The 12,747-nt window shown below is 38.1% G+C and overlaps 1 protein-coding gene across 6 annotated transcripts in view; it reads right to left on the bottom strand.

The window, feature by feature from the left end:
• Window positions 1–12,747, bottom strand: part of Lyst (lysosomal trafficking regulator) — a 154,138-nt gene that overhangs the window by 71,429 nt on the left and 69,962 nt on the right. For all 6 annotated transcript variants that reach the window (XM_038335429.1, XM_038335432.1, XM_038335428.1 and 3 more), the window contains 4 exons: window positions 8,834–8,983; window positions 7,823–7,960; window positions 3,842–4,040; window positions 1,456–1,587 (listed from right to left, as the gene is read on the bottom strand). In XM_038335429.1, the coding sequence (XP_038191357.1) occupies window positions 1,456–1,587; window positions 3,842–4,040; window positions 7,823–7,960; window positions 8,834–8,983 (619 nt within the window). The remainder of the gene's footprint in view (window positions 1–1,455; window positions 1,588–3,841; window positions 4,041–7,822; window positions 7,961–8,833; window positions 8,984–12,747) is intronic.

The following is a 12,747-nucleotide window of genomic DNA, read 5'->3' as shown; positions in this document are numbered from 1 at the left end:
GGGAAAAGCAGTGATTTAATTAATACAGTTTCTGTGTGGTTATTTTAGGAGTCTGGGCGGACAGGAAAACAAACAAGTGGCCTCCTACAACATTTCTAAATGAATGGCTAAAGCTGCTTTTAAAATTCTATTCAAAAGACCTAGAAAAAAACAAGGGCACAACTGCATCTGAAATTAAGAGTAATGTAGGTAACTGAAAATCGACGTCCCAGACAGAATGGTGCAGAGCACCAGAGTTCTAGAAGTGCTTGGAAGCCATCATAATCAGGTCATATTGAAGAGAGATACTAACAGTGTTGGAGAACAACCCACATTGGGTGCCATTTTTAGGAGATCAGCCTTGACAAAAATAACTCCTGCCAGGGCAGTGGCATGGAGATTAGAAAAATAGTACAGAGGACGAAGATGCGAATAAAACAACAAAACAGAAAACATGGGATAGTACTGGGAGGGAGTTCCAGTGAATACTGAAATCGACTGTTTAATTTTTCATATGCTTTTATACCCCAATACAAAAGGGAGAAGAAGGCAACAAAAGATTTCTTTAACATGATACAAAGGACAACTTGAACAGTTAATTGCTTCAACACTTTGAGACATCAATTCATTAGCATTCTGTTGTTTAGGCTGTGTCCTGAAAGCAGTGACTCCCCAGGTAACTTCCTATTACAAAAGAAGGAGCAAAAGTATGCTTGCATATCCTGATTATCTGTCAGTGTGGAGTGGGTCTACCTGTATGGGCCATTTTAATGTCAAAAGAACCAAGTAACCATATCCTGAATCAGGATATACAGTTTTAATTGTTGTCATCAATCTTGAGTAACCTCCAAATTCTCTGACCATCAGACAAGGTGGAAATAGGTGCACATTTTTGGGCCTCCACATAACAGAGGGGACGACAGTGAACCTAACAAGTGAGCTAGCTATCTGGCATAGAGAGAACAAGACAACCAATATATTTGAGGAAAACTGTAAAGCAAATCAGAAGCTTAATGAAATACAAATGATTATGGTAAGAGGACATATAATGCAATGGTAAGACAACATGAACCTCATCTATTTTGGGGTCCTCCAGAGACCTGCACTAGGTATGTTGTTAGGCTGAGTGTAAAGTACTGATACCAGAGGTTGGAAATGGATTTTTTAAATTTTATTTTGGCTAAATCTCACCCCAACCCCTGCAACTCCTTTTAGGTTCCTTCTCCCATATTCCCCATTCACTCCCATGTCGTGTGTGTGTGTATGTGTGTGTGTGTGTTTACACAAAATGTACTAAGTCCAATCAGTTTTGCCAAATAAAACTAAATTCATTAAACATACTTTGGCTGGATATTGGGTTATAGCAATATCCTGCTACAACAAATATATACTGCTACAACATGCACATATTGAGTGTTCATGAATAGTCATAACTGAGGTAAAAATAATCTGCAGTTTAATCTTTGCTATTATTACCTTCACACGGTGATGCAGTAAAGGCAGATGGGCTTATTACCAGAAATCCAGGGCTGGGAAAAGACTGTCCTCCACTGCTAGAATGCCGCAGGTACATGATTGACTGCACTTTCTCTTGAAAGATCTTACCATCTGGAATTGGTTTTGAGACAGGAAAATTTAAAATAGGATAAAACAAAAATAACCTTTAAACAAAAATGTAAGGATTCATTCTACAATTTCTCACTATGGATTCTGTGGCTGTTGACTATTATAGTCTAACTTCTACATTCTCTGAACTCCAAGTGTATTAACAATTACTTCTGAGGTTTCACATTTTACCATTACCCTTTCATGTATAATTGTGATCTTTCCAAATAGACTGTTTATTTATTCTTTAAATAAGGGCTGTATCATATGCCTATATATTTGATTTATTTTTATTTGAATTTATGTGTATGTATGTGTGCCTGCCACATGTTTATCTGGTGCTTCCAAATTTCAAAAGAAGGTATCAGATCCCCTAGAGCTAGTGTTACAGGCAGTAGTGGGTTCTGGAAACTGAACTTAGGTCCTCTGGAAGAGCAGCAAGTCTTCTTAGCCACTAAGCCATCTCTCCAACCCTTGTCTTTTATTCTTATGAATCTCCTTCGGTGTATGATATGAATTCTAAATAATATTCTCAGTTTAATCATCCTTTTTAGCTTCATACTTTGAAATTTTCCACCTTGGCTTTTTAAATGCACCATAAACACACAACTACATTATCTTTCTGCTCTTATTCACATCTTTTGTTTGTTCTCTGGGTACTGTGGAGAATTTCCCACTCATCCCCTGTGGAGAGTTGGAATTACCTGTACACCTGTTATCCTTCACCCATGTCAAGTCAGTCACTAAATTCTCTCAATTTTCAAGTTTGATCATTTTTCCATTCAATCATCTCCCCATTGGATTAGTATCATAGCTTTCTAAGTCATAATTAGTAAATGTCTTATCTATCCTAAGATCTTCAGAGTACCAGAATTCTGACAAATATCAGCATGACTTAACATACCTCAGAGGTTTCCTGTTGCCTTACTACCTTAGATAAAGCTCAAGCTTCTTGTTTTTAAGAACCTCGATATCTGCCAGGCGTCTCTAATTGTGCCTCTCAGTTAGGACTACTATTGCTGTAATGAAGCACCATGGTCAAAGCAACTTGGGGAGGAAAGGGTGTATCTAGCTTATACTTCCATATCGCTATTCATTACCAAAGGAAGTCAGGACAGGAACTCAAGCAGGACAGGAACCTGGAGGCAGGAGCTAATGCAGAGACGATGGAGGCGTGCTGCTTACTGTCTTGCCATATGCAGCTTGCTCAGCCTGCTTTCTTACAGAACCCAGGGCCACCAACCCAGGGATGGTACCACCCACAATGGGCTGAGCCCTCTCCCATCAATCACGAATTTAAGAAAATGACCCAAAAGCCTAAAGCAGGATCTTCTGCTGAGTCACTCTGCTGCTGGCTACGGTGTGATCTTAAGGAAACATTTTCTCAGTTGAGGTTCCTTCCTCTCTGATGACTCTAATTCATGACAGTTGACATAAAACTAATCAGCATAATTTGTCTCTTACTTTTAGCAACACTAGTCTCTAGGTTCCTTGTCAGTCTTGCCTAGAATGCCATTCCTCCTTCCTTATTTCTATTAGACTCTAAACAAAAAACAAACACCTTCTCCTTCAGGAATATCCCTCAGTCCCCTAATCCCTGCTCTATACTACCAAAACAAACAAACAAACAAACAAAAACCCCACATACCTCCACATAAACAATGGCTTCCATATCTCTGTGCTGTCCACAAGCCTAGTATAACTATCAGTTCATTAATCCCCTTTACCAGAAGTAAGCCTCTTAAGAAAGAAAACATTTTACTAATCTTTGAATATTCTGATTCTAGAATCTTGTGCAGTACTTTTCTCACAAACTGTGCTAACCTAACATGAAGTGATGTTTTATAAACTCATTTAAAGTTTTATTGATGATCATTCATTTTATTTATTACATTTCTCTAAATGATTGTTGTACAACCAGATTTCCACTTTTGATTTACTACCTAGCTCTCTCATAGTTTCACCCTTACTTACTTTCTTATCAAACTTTATCTCTGTAGTTTTAAAGAAGCTGGCTAGGTTACCTACTATTAATTGTTCTTTTCTGAATATATGCCTCTTCCCTCCTCTTGGTATTCAAGCTCCCTGGAGGCAGAAACCAATTTGGTTTATCCTGTAACTCACTGTTTTCTATCCCCAAGATAAAATTAGGGTCATTTCCAGCACAGAGAAACCATTCAGTGAATATCAAAATAAATGTGGGTCAGCAGGAAAAAGAGAACAGAAACAGTTAAGACCCAACAATGACCATACTCACCTATGTGCAAAGAGAAGTAAAAGTTTGTGGGGTTGTGACAAACGTAAGTATTAGTAGGAGGGTGTACAGCTAACAGAAAATTGAAAATAATTGTCAATAATTCCAAATCTGGAGGAGATCCAAGGACTTCAGCAATGATTTTCACAAACGATCTACAAACCTCTCGGGGCATAGATGTAAGCTGTCCTTCTCTGTGTTCCTGAAAAAAATAAAAGTCAAATACTTTTTTATACTTAGAAAACTGTCAACTACTATTTTCTATTTAAACAAGATGGTCTTTTAAAAATCATTATAATTGTCATTATAAGTTGTAGGGGGAGTGGTGCACATGTAGAGGTCAGAAGACAACTTTGTGGATAATTCTCTCCTTCTACCTTTACGTGGGTTCTGGGGATCAAATTCAGGTCACCAGGCCTACATGGCAAGCACCCTACCTGCTGAATCATTTCACTGATACTGCTTTTAAGATAGAATTTTGTTGGTTTACTACTCTAGTATGACCATAGTTACTATTAAATTGAGGCACTACTTCTCAATTCAAGCAATCTTGCCATTTAAAATTCATTAAAAGTGATGGCTTTAATTCTAGCTCTCTTAATTTAAGTAAGTGAGTCAAGTTACACTGGCGAACTCACAAGCATGGACTCAAAAGCTAAAGTGTCCAAGTGTACATTGTGGCCCTACACTTACATTAACATTGCCATGATGTCTCTTTGTCCATATGACTAAGGTTAATGCTAGTAAATAAGATCATTTTAAGAATTAAATAACAGAATCTCAGAACACTGTCTCAGACACTAGCTGTATGCAGGGTAACCTTCTTGTAATTCAAAAAGCTGGAAGAAGAGCTTTAGATTTCAGGATTTTGGATTTGGGGGATATCTAGACAGACTTTATAGATGAGTATCTATAATTCCCAAATCAGAAATGTTACAAATGGAATTTTTTCATGCATAAAGCTTACTTCTTTTAATACCAACATCACTCTTAGCACTATGACTCCACTGCAGTTATTAGATATGGAAGGACCTCTTGCAACAGAACAAACTAGTTACAGTCCTATACTGTGCCCCAACTTTCTCACAAATATTTTTACAGTGGTTTTATATTTCACTTATAGAATATAGATTTAAAGTGGCTATTTGACTAGCCTGAACCACTCAAAGAAACAAACAATTGTTCAACTATAATCTAAACTCAGGCCCCCAGCATCTTTGTTCTGTACCATTGACTGCATAGATGTCTTGCATTACTAAAAACAGAGGCTGACATAACTTGTTTCTGTCTTTTAACTCCATCTTCCCAGAGGCTGGTAAGTAACCTCCTGGTTAAGGGCACAGAATATAAAACTGCCTTGTCTTCTGTCTCCCTATGTCCAAATACAATACAAAGTTATCCCTCCACTCCATTTATTCTGATGTACTGCTGAATCAAAATACTAAAAAGGGAGTTGTTTAATTCTGAGATAATTTAGTCATCCAACTAGCTCAGATTTAAGAACCAAATCTGTTAAGGTTTTTCAACTGTCCAATGAAAACAAGTTATACCTCCTTACTTCCAACTCAGAGCACATTTCTGCCAGTCATCTGTCTTTTTTTTTTTTTCAGAGAAAATCACGCAGTTTCATTTTTTTTATTTTGTACAAGAATTTTCTTTTTTTTCCAGTTTATTTATTTTTTATTAAAAATTGCCATCTCCTTCCCTCCTCCTCCCCCTTCCCTCCCCTCCCCTCCACCCACACCCCCACTCCCTCCCTCTTGAGGCCAAACAGCCATCAGGGTTCTCTACCCTATGTTGAGTCCAAGGTCCTCCCAACTCCCCCCAGGTCCAGGAAGGTGAGCAACCAAACTGACAAGGCTCACACAGAGCCCGTCCATGTCGTAGAGACCAAGCCCATCGCCATCATGCCTCCTTCACCTTCCCAGCTCTCCTGCTCGCATCATCAGTGAGCTTTCTCCATCACGTGGCCCCTTGTGCTATCTTTTTGTCCCTTGCTCACCTCTGCTTCCACTCTCCTGACCTTCCAGGTTCTTCTCTTTGGTTACTCTTTCTTTAGCTCCTATCTCCTGTTTTCCTGAAATCTCCTGTTTTCACCTCAGAGAATGGATATTTCCCAAGGAAAAAAAATCTCAGCTTTCATTATATCCTAGCTAGGCTGCTTACCTGGGGGTGCTACCTTGTCAACCCTGTCATGGGTTCATAGCCACTGCCACCAAGTGCACTGCTGAAAGCCCAGATATAGGGTATGTATGAAAAATAAAACTTGGTCACTTTTTTTTTTTTTTTTTTTTTTTTTTTTGGTTTTTCGAGGCAGGGTTTCTCTGTCACTTTGGAGCCTATTCTAGAACTAGCTCTTGTAGACCAGGTTGGCCTTGAACTCACAGAGATCCACCTGCCTCTGCCTCCAGTGCTGGAACTAAAGGCGTGTGCCACCACCACCCGGCAAAGTAATATCTTTTTAATCTCCTTCATACTTGCTACTTTATATTCTTGATACTTTATCACCTTAGTTCAGGGCCTGTAGACAATAGTCAGGAACTAATGTAATTGCCTCAGATTCATTGTACTGAGAATTCATTACTACTTCCAAAATGTCACAAAGGCACTGAGATATTGTAAATGCAAAGACTAAGTTCATTTCTTTACACATTTTACACAAGATTCATGTTTAATAAAATGTGGTAAATGGACTTTCGGAATGAAGGGTGAAAAAAAAGACTTTTCAGAAAAAGAAATTACTACCTGAGTTTTAAAAACATTTGGAGAATAATTATGGGAGAGAAAATATATTGAAAAGGTTGACTTTTTTAAGTTTGATGTTTTTAAGTCATACAAACGTATTGCAAATTGGCAATAAATTTTAAAATAGATAAACAAATTTAGAGGAAAATAGAAACATAAGTGATACATAAAATATTCAGCAAGCTAAGAAATCAAAGTGTTATATTTCCCAAGAGAATAACCTGATGTATAACAGGAGCCAAGAAAGGTACATATGATGCTTTTCAAAGTAAGTATTCATTTAGTGCCCATGTGTACCTGATACAGAAGTGCAATATTATGAACAACATAAAATACCATATATGTGGGAACAGATTTATAAAGAAGAAGGGGCCAATTAAGATGAAAAAAATCAGGGCAGGCTTCTTTCCAGGAGCAAGAACAGGATCAACAACATCCAGTGCAAAAAAAACAATCATGTGCCAAAGGAAGGAGAACCTCTCATTTGTGGCTAGAGGGGGGAAAGAATACCAGGGGTTTAGTGGCCTAAGAGGCTGGCATGTCATCAGATCACACATGTCAGCATATCTGAATTTTAACCCAACTATACTGTGAAGGCGTCAAGATATAAAAGCAAAGGCACTAGCCTCCTGAAGTTATAATAAAAAATCTCATAGATCACACCATATCTGGGCTTAGCTCACTTGACAAGACCAATGGATGTTTCAAACATTAAAAACAAAAACAAAACCTTGGGAAATAGCTCAATATACCAATCAAGTAGAGAAAAGGACATTTGTAAAGGCAGATCACAGCACAGACATAGAAACATAAGCTAGTGTCATCTTTAACATAATATTTTGGATATATTACCACGTTGCTAGTTAACATATAAAAATGTGATAAATACAATAAACTGTATTTATTAAAAGCGTACATATGTGTGAATTGGTATTTAAAGGCTATATAATGAGTTAGGGATCACTAAATGTTGATGTTCAGGAACCACAAAATTATTATATTCCAACACAAAGAAACATAGAAATTTACTAGTTGTTCTTTTGTAGTTTGAGTTAGACAAGATGACAGTGTAAAGATCAGGAGGCAAGATCTGAAAGAAAACAGGCTTGCAGAGTAGTAAGACGAAAGACAGAAAAAAAAAATCCCCATTGACAGGCCTGTGGAATCTTGATGTGCACAGCAGTGGGTTAGGAAACAGAAGAACTGCAGGAGAGATCTCGACAGATACATGAGAAGTACCTGTAAAACCTGACACGTCAGTAGGAAGTGATGAACTACGTGGGCGTTCAGCAACTGCTTAATATTAAACTGCTGCTGCTGGTGCTCTGCCCGGATGAGGACTTCCAGAGCTGCTAGCAGAGTCTCCCACACACCTTGCTGAGAAAATAAACATGCACCAATTAGCACAGTTATGGAAAACATGCCGAGGGCCTCTTAGAAGATTCGAAACATAACTACTTAACACTGCATACTCTATGTTAAAGATTAAATTTGTTGGGGTTGGGGCATGCAAGTCTTAAAATTTATTCCTTTCAGATTATCATTACCTCAGGCAGTTCAAAACTTCACACAGGGAACAAGCCTCCAGATTTACATTTATAATTAACATTATAATTTATATATTTATAAGTTTATAAATGTATACATTTATAATTACATTGAAGCAGCAAAACCATCCTCTCTTCCAAAATATTGACTGTTTTTTAAATATTTTTGTTAATTCTTTAATAATTTCATACATTCAATGTATTTTGATCTTATTCACACTCCTCCCTCAATTCCTTTCAGACACACCTCACCCCTCCTTCCAACTTCATGCCCTTTAAAAATCATCTCCAGGACACCATAGCGTACACTCACACTGAAGTATTCCTCAACCTTAGAAGAACAAGAATTCTGTATGAATTTTGAGGGCATTATACTAATCTAACCTCAAAGAAACAAATACAAATAAAAACAAATTAATGATTCCATTTATATGAGGTACTTAAGAGTAGTTAGTATCAAAGACCCCCCAAATACCATGGCAGTTGAAAGCACTAAGGGGGAGAGGCAAAGAGGTTTGATGGGTATAGTTTTGCTTTTATAATATGAAAAAACTATGAAGATAAATATTGGTGATGGCTGTACAACATTTGCATACAAGTAATGCTTCTGAACAACAAACTTAAAATGATCGGGATAAGCAAACTGAATGCTATATGTACTTTACCACAATACACAGATGAAATAAAAGTACACATCACATGCCTCTGCCTTATTCCATATCTTCCAGTCGAGCAACAGTTCCTGCAACAGCCTAACATCTTGGATTATAGCATGAGACTCGACATCCAATTTGAACTCTCCATGCTCATTGATGTGGATAACTTCTTCACCACAGCAACCTTCAAGAAGGGCCTATATAAAATTAGCACTGATGTCATATACAGTAATAACTGGATAACCAAATAACTCACTAGAAATATCAGCAGTCATAACATCAAACTTAAAAAAAAAACGAGTAAAGAATTAAACATTTCTCCAAATATCTATTTTATAAAACAATTCAACTTAGTGACAAATCACGAATTTTCAAATAGTTATGATTATCTGATTTTCAACACAGGGTAAACCACCTACAGCTCATTTTTAGTCTTCCTTTTCTTGCAGTAGTAGGGATGGGACCTGGGATTTGTACATTACAGACAAGCACTCTATCAAACCCAGCCCTTGATTTATTCTTGTTGCTCTGAGTTCAAGTTCCAGTGTGAATTTACATATTTTAGACTGCTTAATCCTCCCGATAACCTCATGAGATACAAATGATATAAATGATTGAGGAATCTAAGGCTCACATAGGTAGTAAATTTAACCATTGGATTTTAAGGATTTTTAAATTTTTTTTTATTTAGTGTGTTCTATGTGTGGGTGTGTGTGCCTGAGTGCAACTACCTTAGAGATCACAAGAAGGCAAGGAAAATTTATACCTGTACTACAAATCTGTTCAAAAGTCCATGGCTCAGGAGGTTATAGGGCATAGGGGAAGATACAATTGTTGTTATGTTAAATGGTCATGTTATCAAACTGTCTTCTAAGTACTTATGTTTACATCCAAAGATTTCCTTTGCTTTCAATCAGTATAACTAGTCAAAGTGATAAGAACAAATGAATATGACTGTTCAGCCCTTAATAGGATCTCTCTATCCACCTCCCTGCTCCCAAGAATCAGGGAGCATCAAAGAATATAAGAGCTGGAGAATGGGGAAGGAGCGCTGGAAGTGCTATCTTCTGGATATGACAAGGCTTTGGCACACAGGAACTCACAGCAGGCTGCACAAAATCAAGCCATTCAAACGTCCAGCATGGATAAGGTAGGGGCTCACTAGCCGCCACCGCCACCAGCACCACCACCTACCTAGTTGAGGAGCTTTTGGCGATTGATGGCTGCTGAGGAAAGAATGTAATTTTCTTCAGTGTGTGGGTGTTGGTAAGTTGCCCATGCTTCAGTAGATGACCTCACACCCATGTGCATACAAGTAGTACTAATTGGATCCACTAGGTTAGAGGTTTTTTTTAAAGAGCAAAAGATGAAAGACCATACTTGTCAGAAACCAAGGTAAGCTGCTTGCAGACCTTTTCCCCTCTCTTGTTACCCCAGACCCAGTTCCCTAGACTCACCTCTAGAGCTGCAACACCAGCTGCAACCCCACCCCCAACATACATCTCCTGTGGATTCCCATAGACCACCCCTTCTAACTTCCCTTCCCCCAATTCATCCCAGCATTCCAGCCTCCAATACCAACAGGCATTCCTCATGAACACACTAGCTGAATGGGCCAGGAAAACAGGAAGCAAACAGCTATCAAACTCTCAGAAAATCCAGAGAGGAACAGAAACCAAGGAACAACACACCCACCCAACAAAGACAAATCAAGAAATCAGCACCATCCCCAAACCCAGATGCCAAGACACCAGTGTGAAAACATAACCAACAACAGCCAGGACAATATATCTCTGCTAGAGTCCAGCTGTCTTACCACAACAGGCCCTGAATATTCCAACATAGATGAAACATAAGAAAAAGACCTTAAAGCAGCTTTTATGAATGTGAAAGAGGTCCTTAAGGAAGAAATTAATAAACCCCTTAAAGAAATTCAGGAAACACAAACAAAGAGGGTAAGTAAATAAATAAAATTGTTCAATACCTGAAATTGGAAATAGAATCAATAAAGAAAATGCAAACTAAGGAAATTTCCTAACCAGGAAATAGTAGGATGTCCAGCAGTTCTTTTATTGTCTAGGATTGTTTTTGCTATCCTGAAATTTTTGTTCTTCCATATGAAGTTGAGAATTGTCCTTTTAAGATCTGTAAAGAACTGTGTTGGAATTCTGATAGGAATTGCATTGAACCTGTAAATTTTTGGTAGGATGGCTATTTTTACTACGTTAATCCTACCAATCAAAGAGCATGGGAGATCTTTCCATTTTCTGTTATCTTCTTCAATTTCCTTCTTCAAAGACTCGAAGTTTTTTATCATATAAGTCTTTCACTTGCTTGGTTAGAGTTATCCTAAGATATTTTGTATTTTTCAAGGGTATTGTGAAAGGTGTTGTTTCCTCCTATATAAAATGGCAAATGAACTGAGAAAGAAATCAGGGAAACAACACCTTTCACAAGTTGTACTACAATAAAAAAAACATTGATATAGTGATCAATGGAATCTAAATGAAGACCAGACATAAATCCACACACCTATGGACACCTGATTTTTGATAAAGAAGCTAGAAATACACACTGGAAAAAAGACAGCATCTTCAACAAATGGTGCTGGCCAAACTGGATGGCTACATGTAGAAGAATTCAAATAGATCCATATTTATTACCCTATACAAAACTCAAGTTCAAGTGGATCAAAGACCTTAACATAAAATCAGATACACTGGACCTAATAGAAGAAAAAGTAGGAATAGCCTTGCATGCATTGAACAGGAAATGACTTTCTGAATAGAACAGCAATTTGTTCTAAGACCAACAATTAATAAATTGGACCTCATAAAACTGAAAAGCTTCTGTAAGTCAAAGGACACAGTCATTTGGACAAGGTCAAGTTGCAGCATACAGAATGGGAAAAAAATTTTACCAATTCCACATCTTAATAGAGGACTAATATCCAAAATATATAAGGAACTAAAGAAACTAGATTTCAGGAAAAAAAATCCAAGTAATTCAATTAAAAAATGGGGTACAGATCTGAACAGAGAATTTGCAAAAGAGGAATCTTTTTTCTTTTAGGAACCAGAAATTTTATTTAATTCACCTTCCTTTATTAACATTCTAAACACTATAAACAAAATTAATCTCTTAGTGACCCAGGCTTGTGATAGGAACCATCAGTTACAAAATAGTGACAGACCTTAGTCTATTTGTTTTTTCCAGCCCCTTTCAATCTCTAGCTGTCACCTGTCCTTCTTGTCCTTTCTTGGCTAGTTATCTCTTAATCTATCCTAACCCCTGTGAGATAGGGACCAAAAGTACCAACCTAAGTATTCTGAGATTTAAAGAGACAGCCCAAAGGGAAATAAATAAGCCAAGCTCTGAGGAACCTTCCAACTCCAGTGGTTCCTGCTTTTTGGTAGAGCTCCTTCTCCAGTCCCGGGCTGAGAAACCAAACGCATGTATCTAAAGACCAAGGGAGGGCCTAGATAGTAAAGTGCATGGGCTTGTGACCACCACTAGCTACATCCAGCCTCAGGACTTCCAAGACTCATGTTCCCTGTGGATGGCTCTTGAGTGGAGACTCTCAGCTCCTCTCAACACCCCTGCAACAGTTTGGAGGACACAATTGACCCCAAAGACAGAGTAACCAGCCCCAGTGGGATGCACAGTGGCGAAGCAACTGCAAAGTTGATGACATGTGCTCTTGGGAAAGAGAAATAGGGCCTGGAACAAGGATGGCAGCTAAAAGGTGAAGGGCAGTCCTAGCTCTTGGGTAGCGGTAGTGATCAGGCTGGAAGGGGCCATCAACGGGCATGCCCAGATATTGGGCCTACTTCTCAGTAAGCTTAGTCAGCTTCACGTTCAGCTTGCCCAAGTGGGCTTTGACCACTGCTCAAAAGAGGAATCTTTCATTCATTCATTCATTCATTCATTCATTGTATTCAATTCAATTTTTGGCCAAGGG

Source organism: Arvicola amphibius, chromosome 6 (assembly GCF_903992535.2).
Source record: "Arvicola amphibius chromosome 6, mArvAmp1.2, whole genome shotgun sequence".
Lineage (NCBI taxonomy): Eukaryota > Metazoa > Chordata > Mammalia > Rodentia > Cricetidae > Arvicola > Arvicola amphibius.
This window is presented reverse-complemented; position numbering and strand designations above follow the sequence as displayed.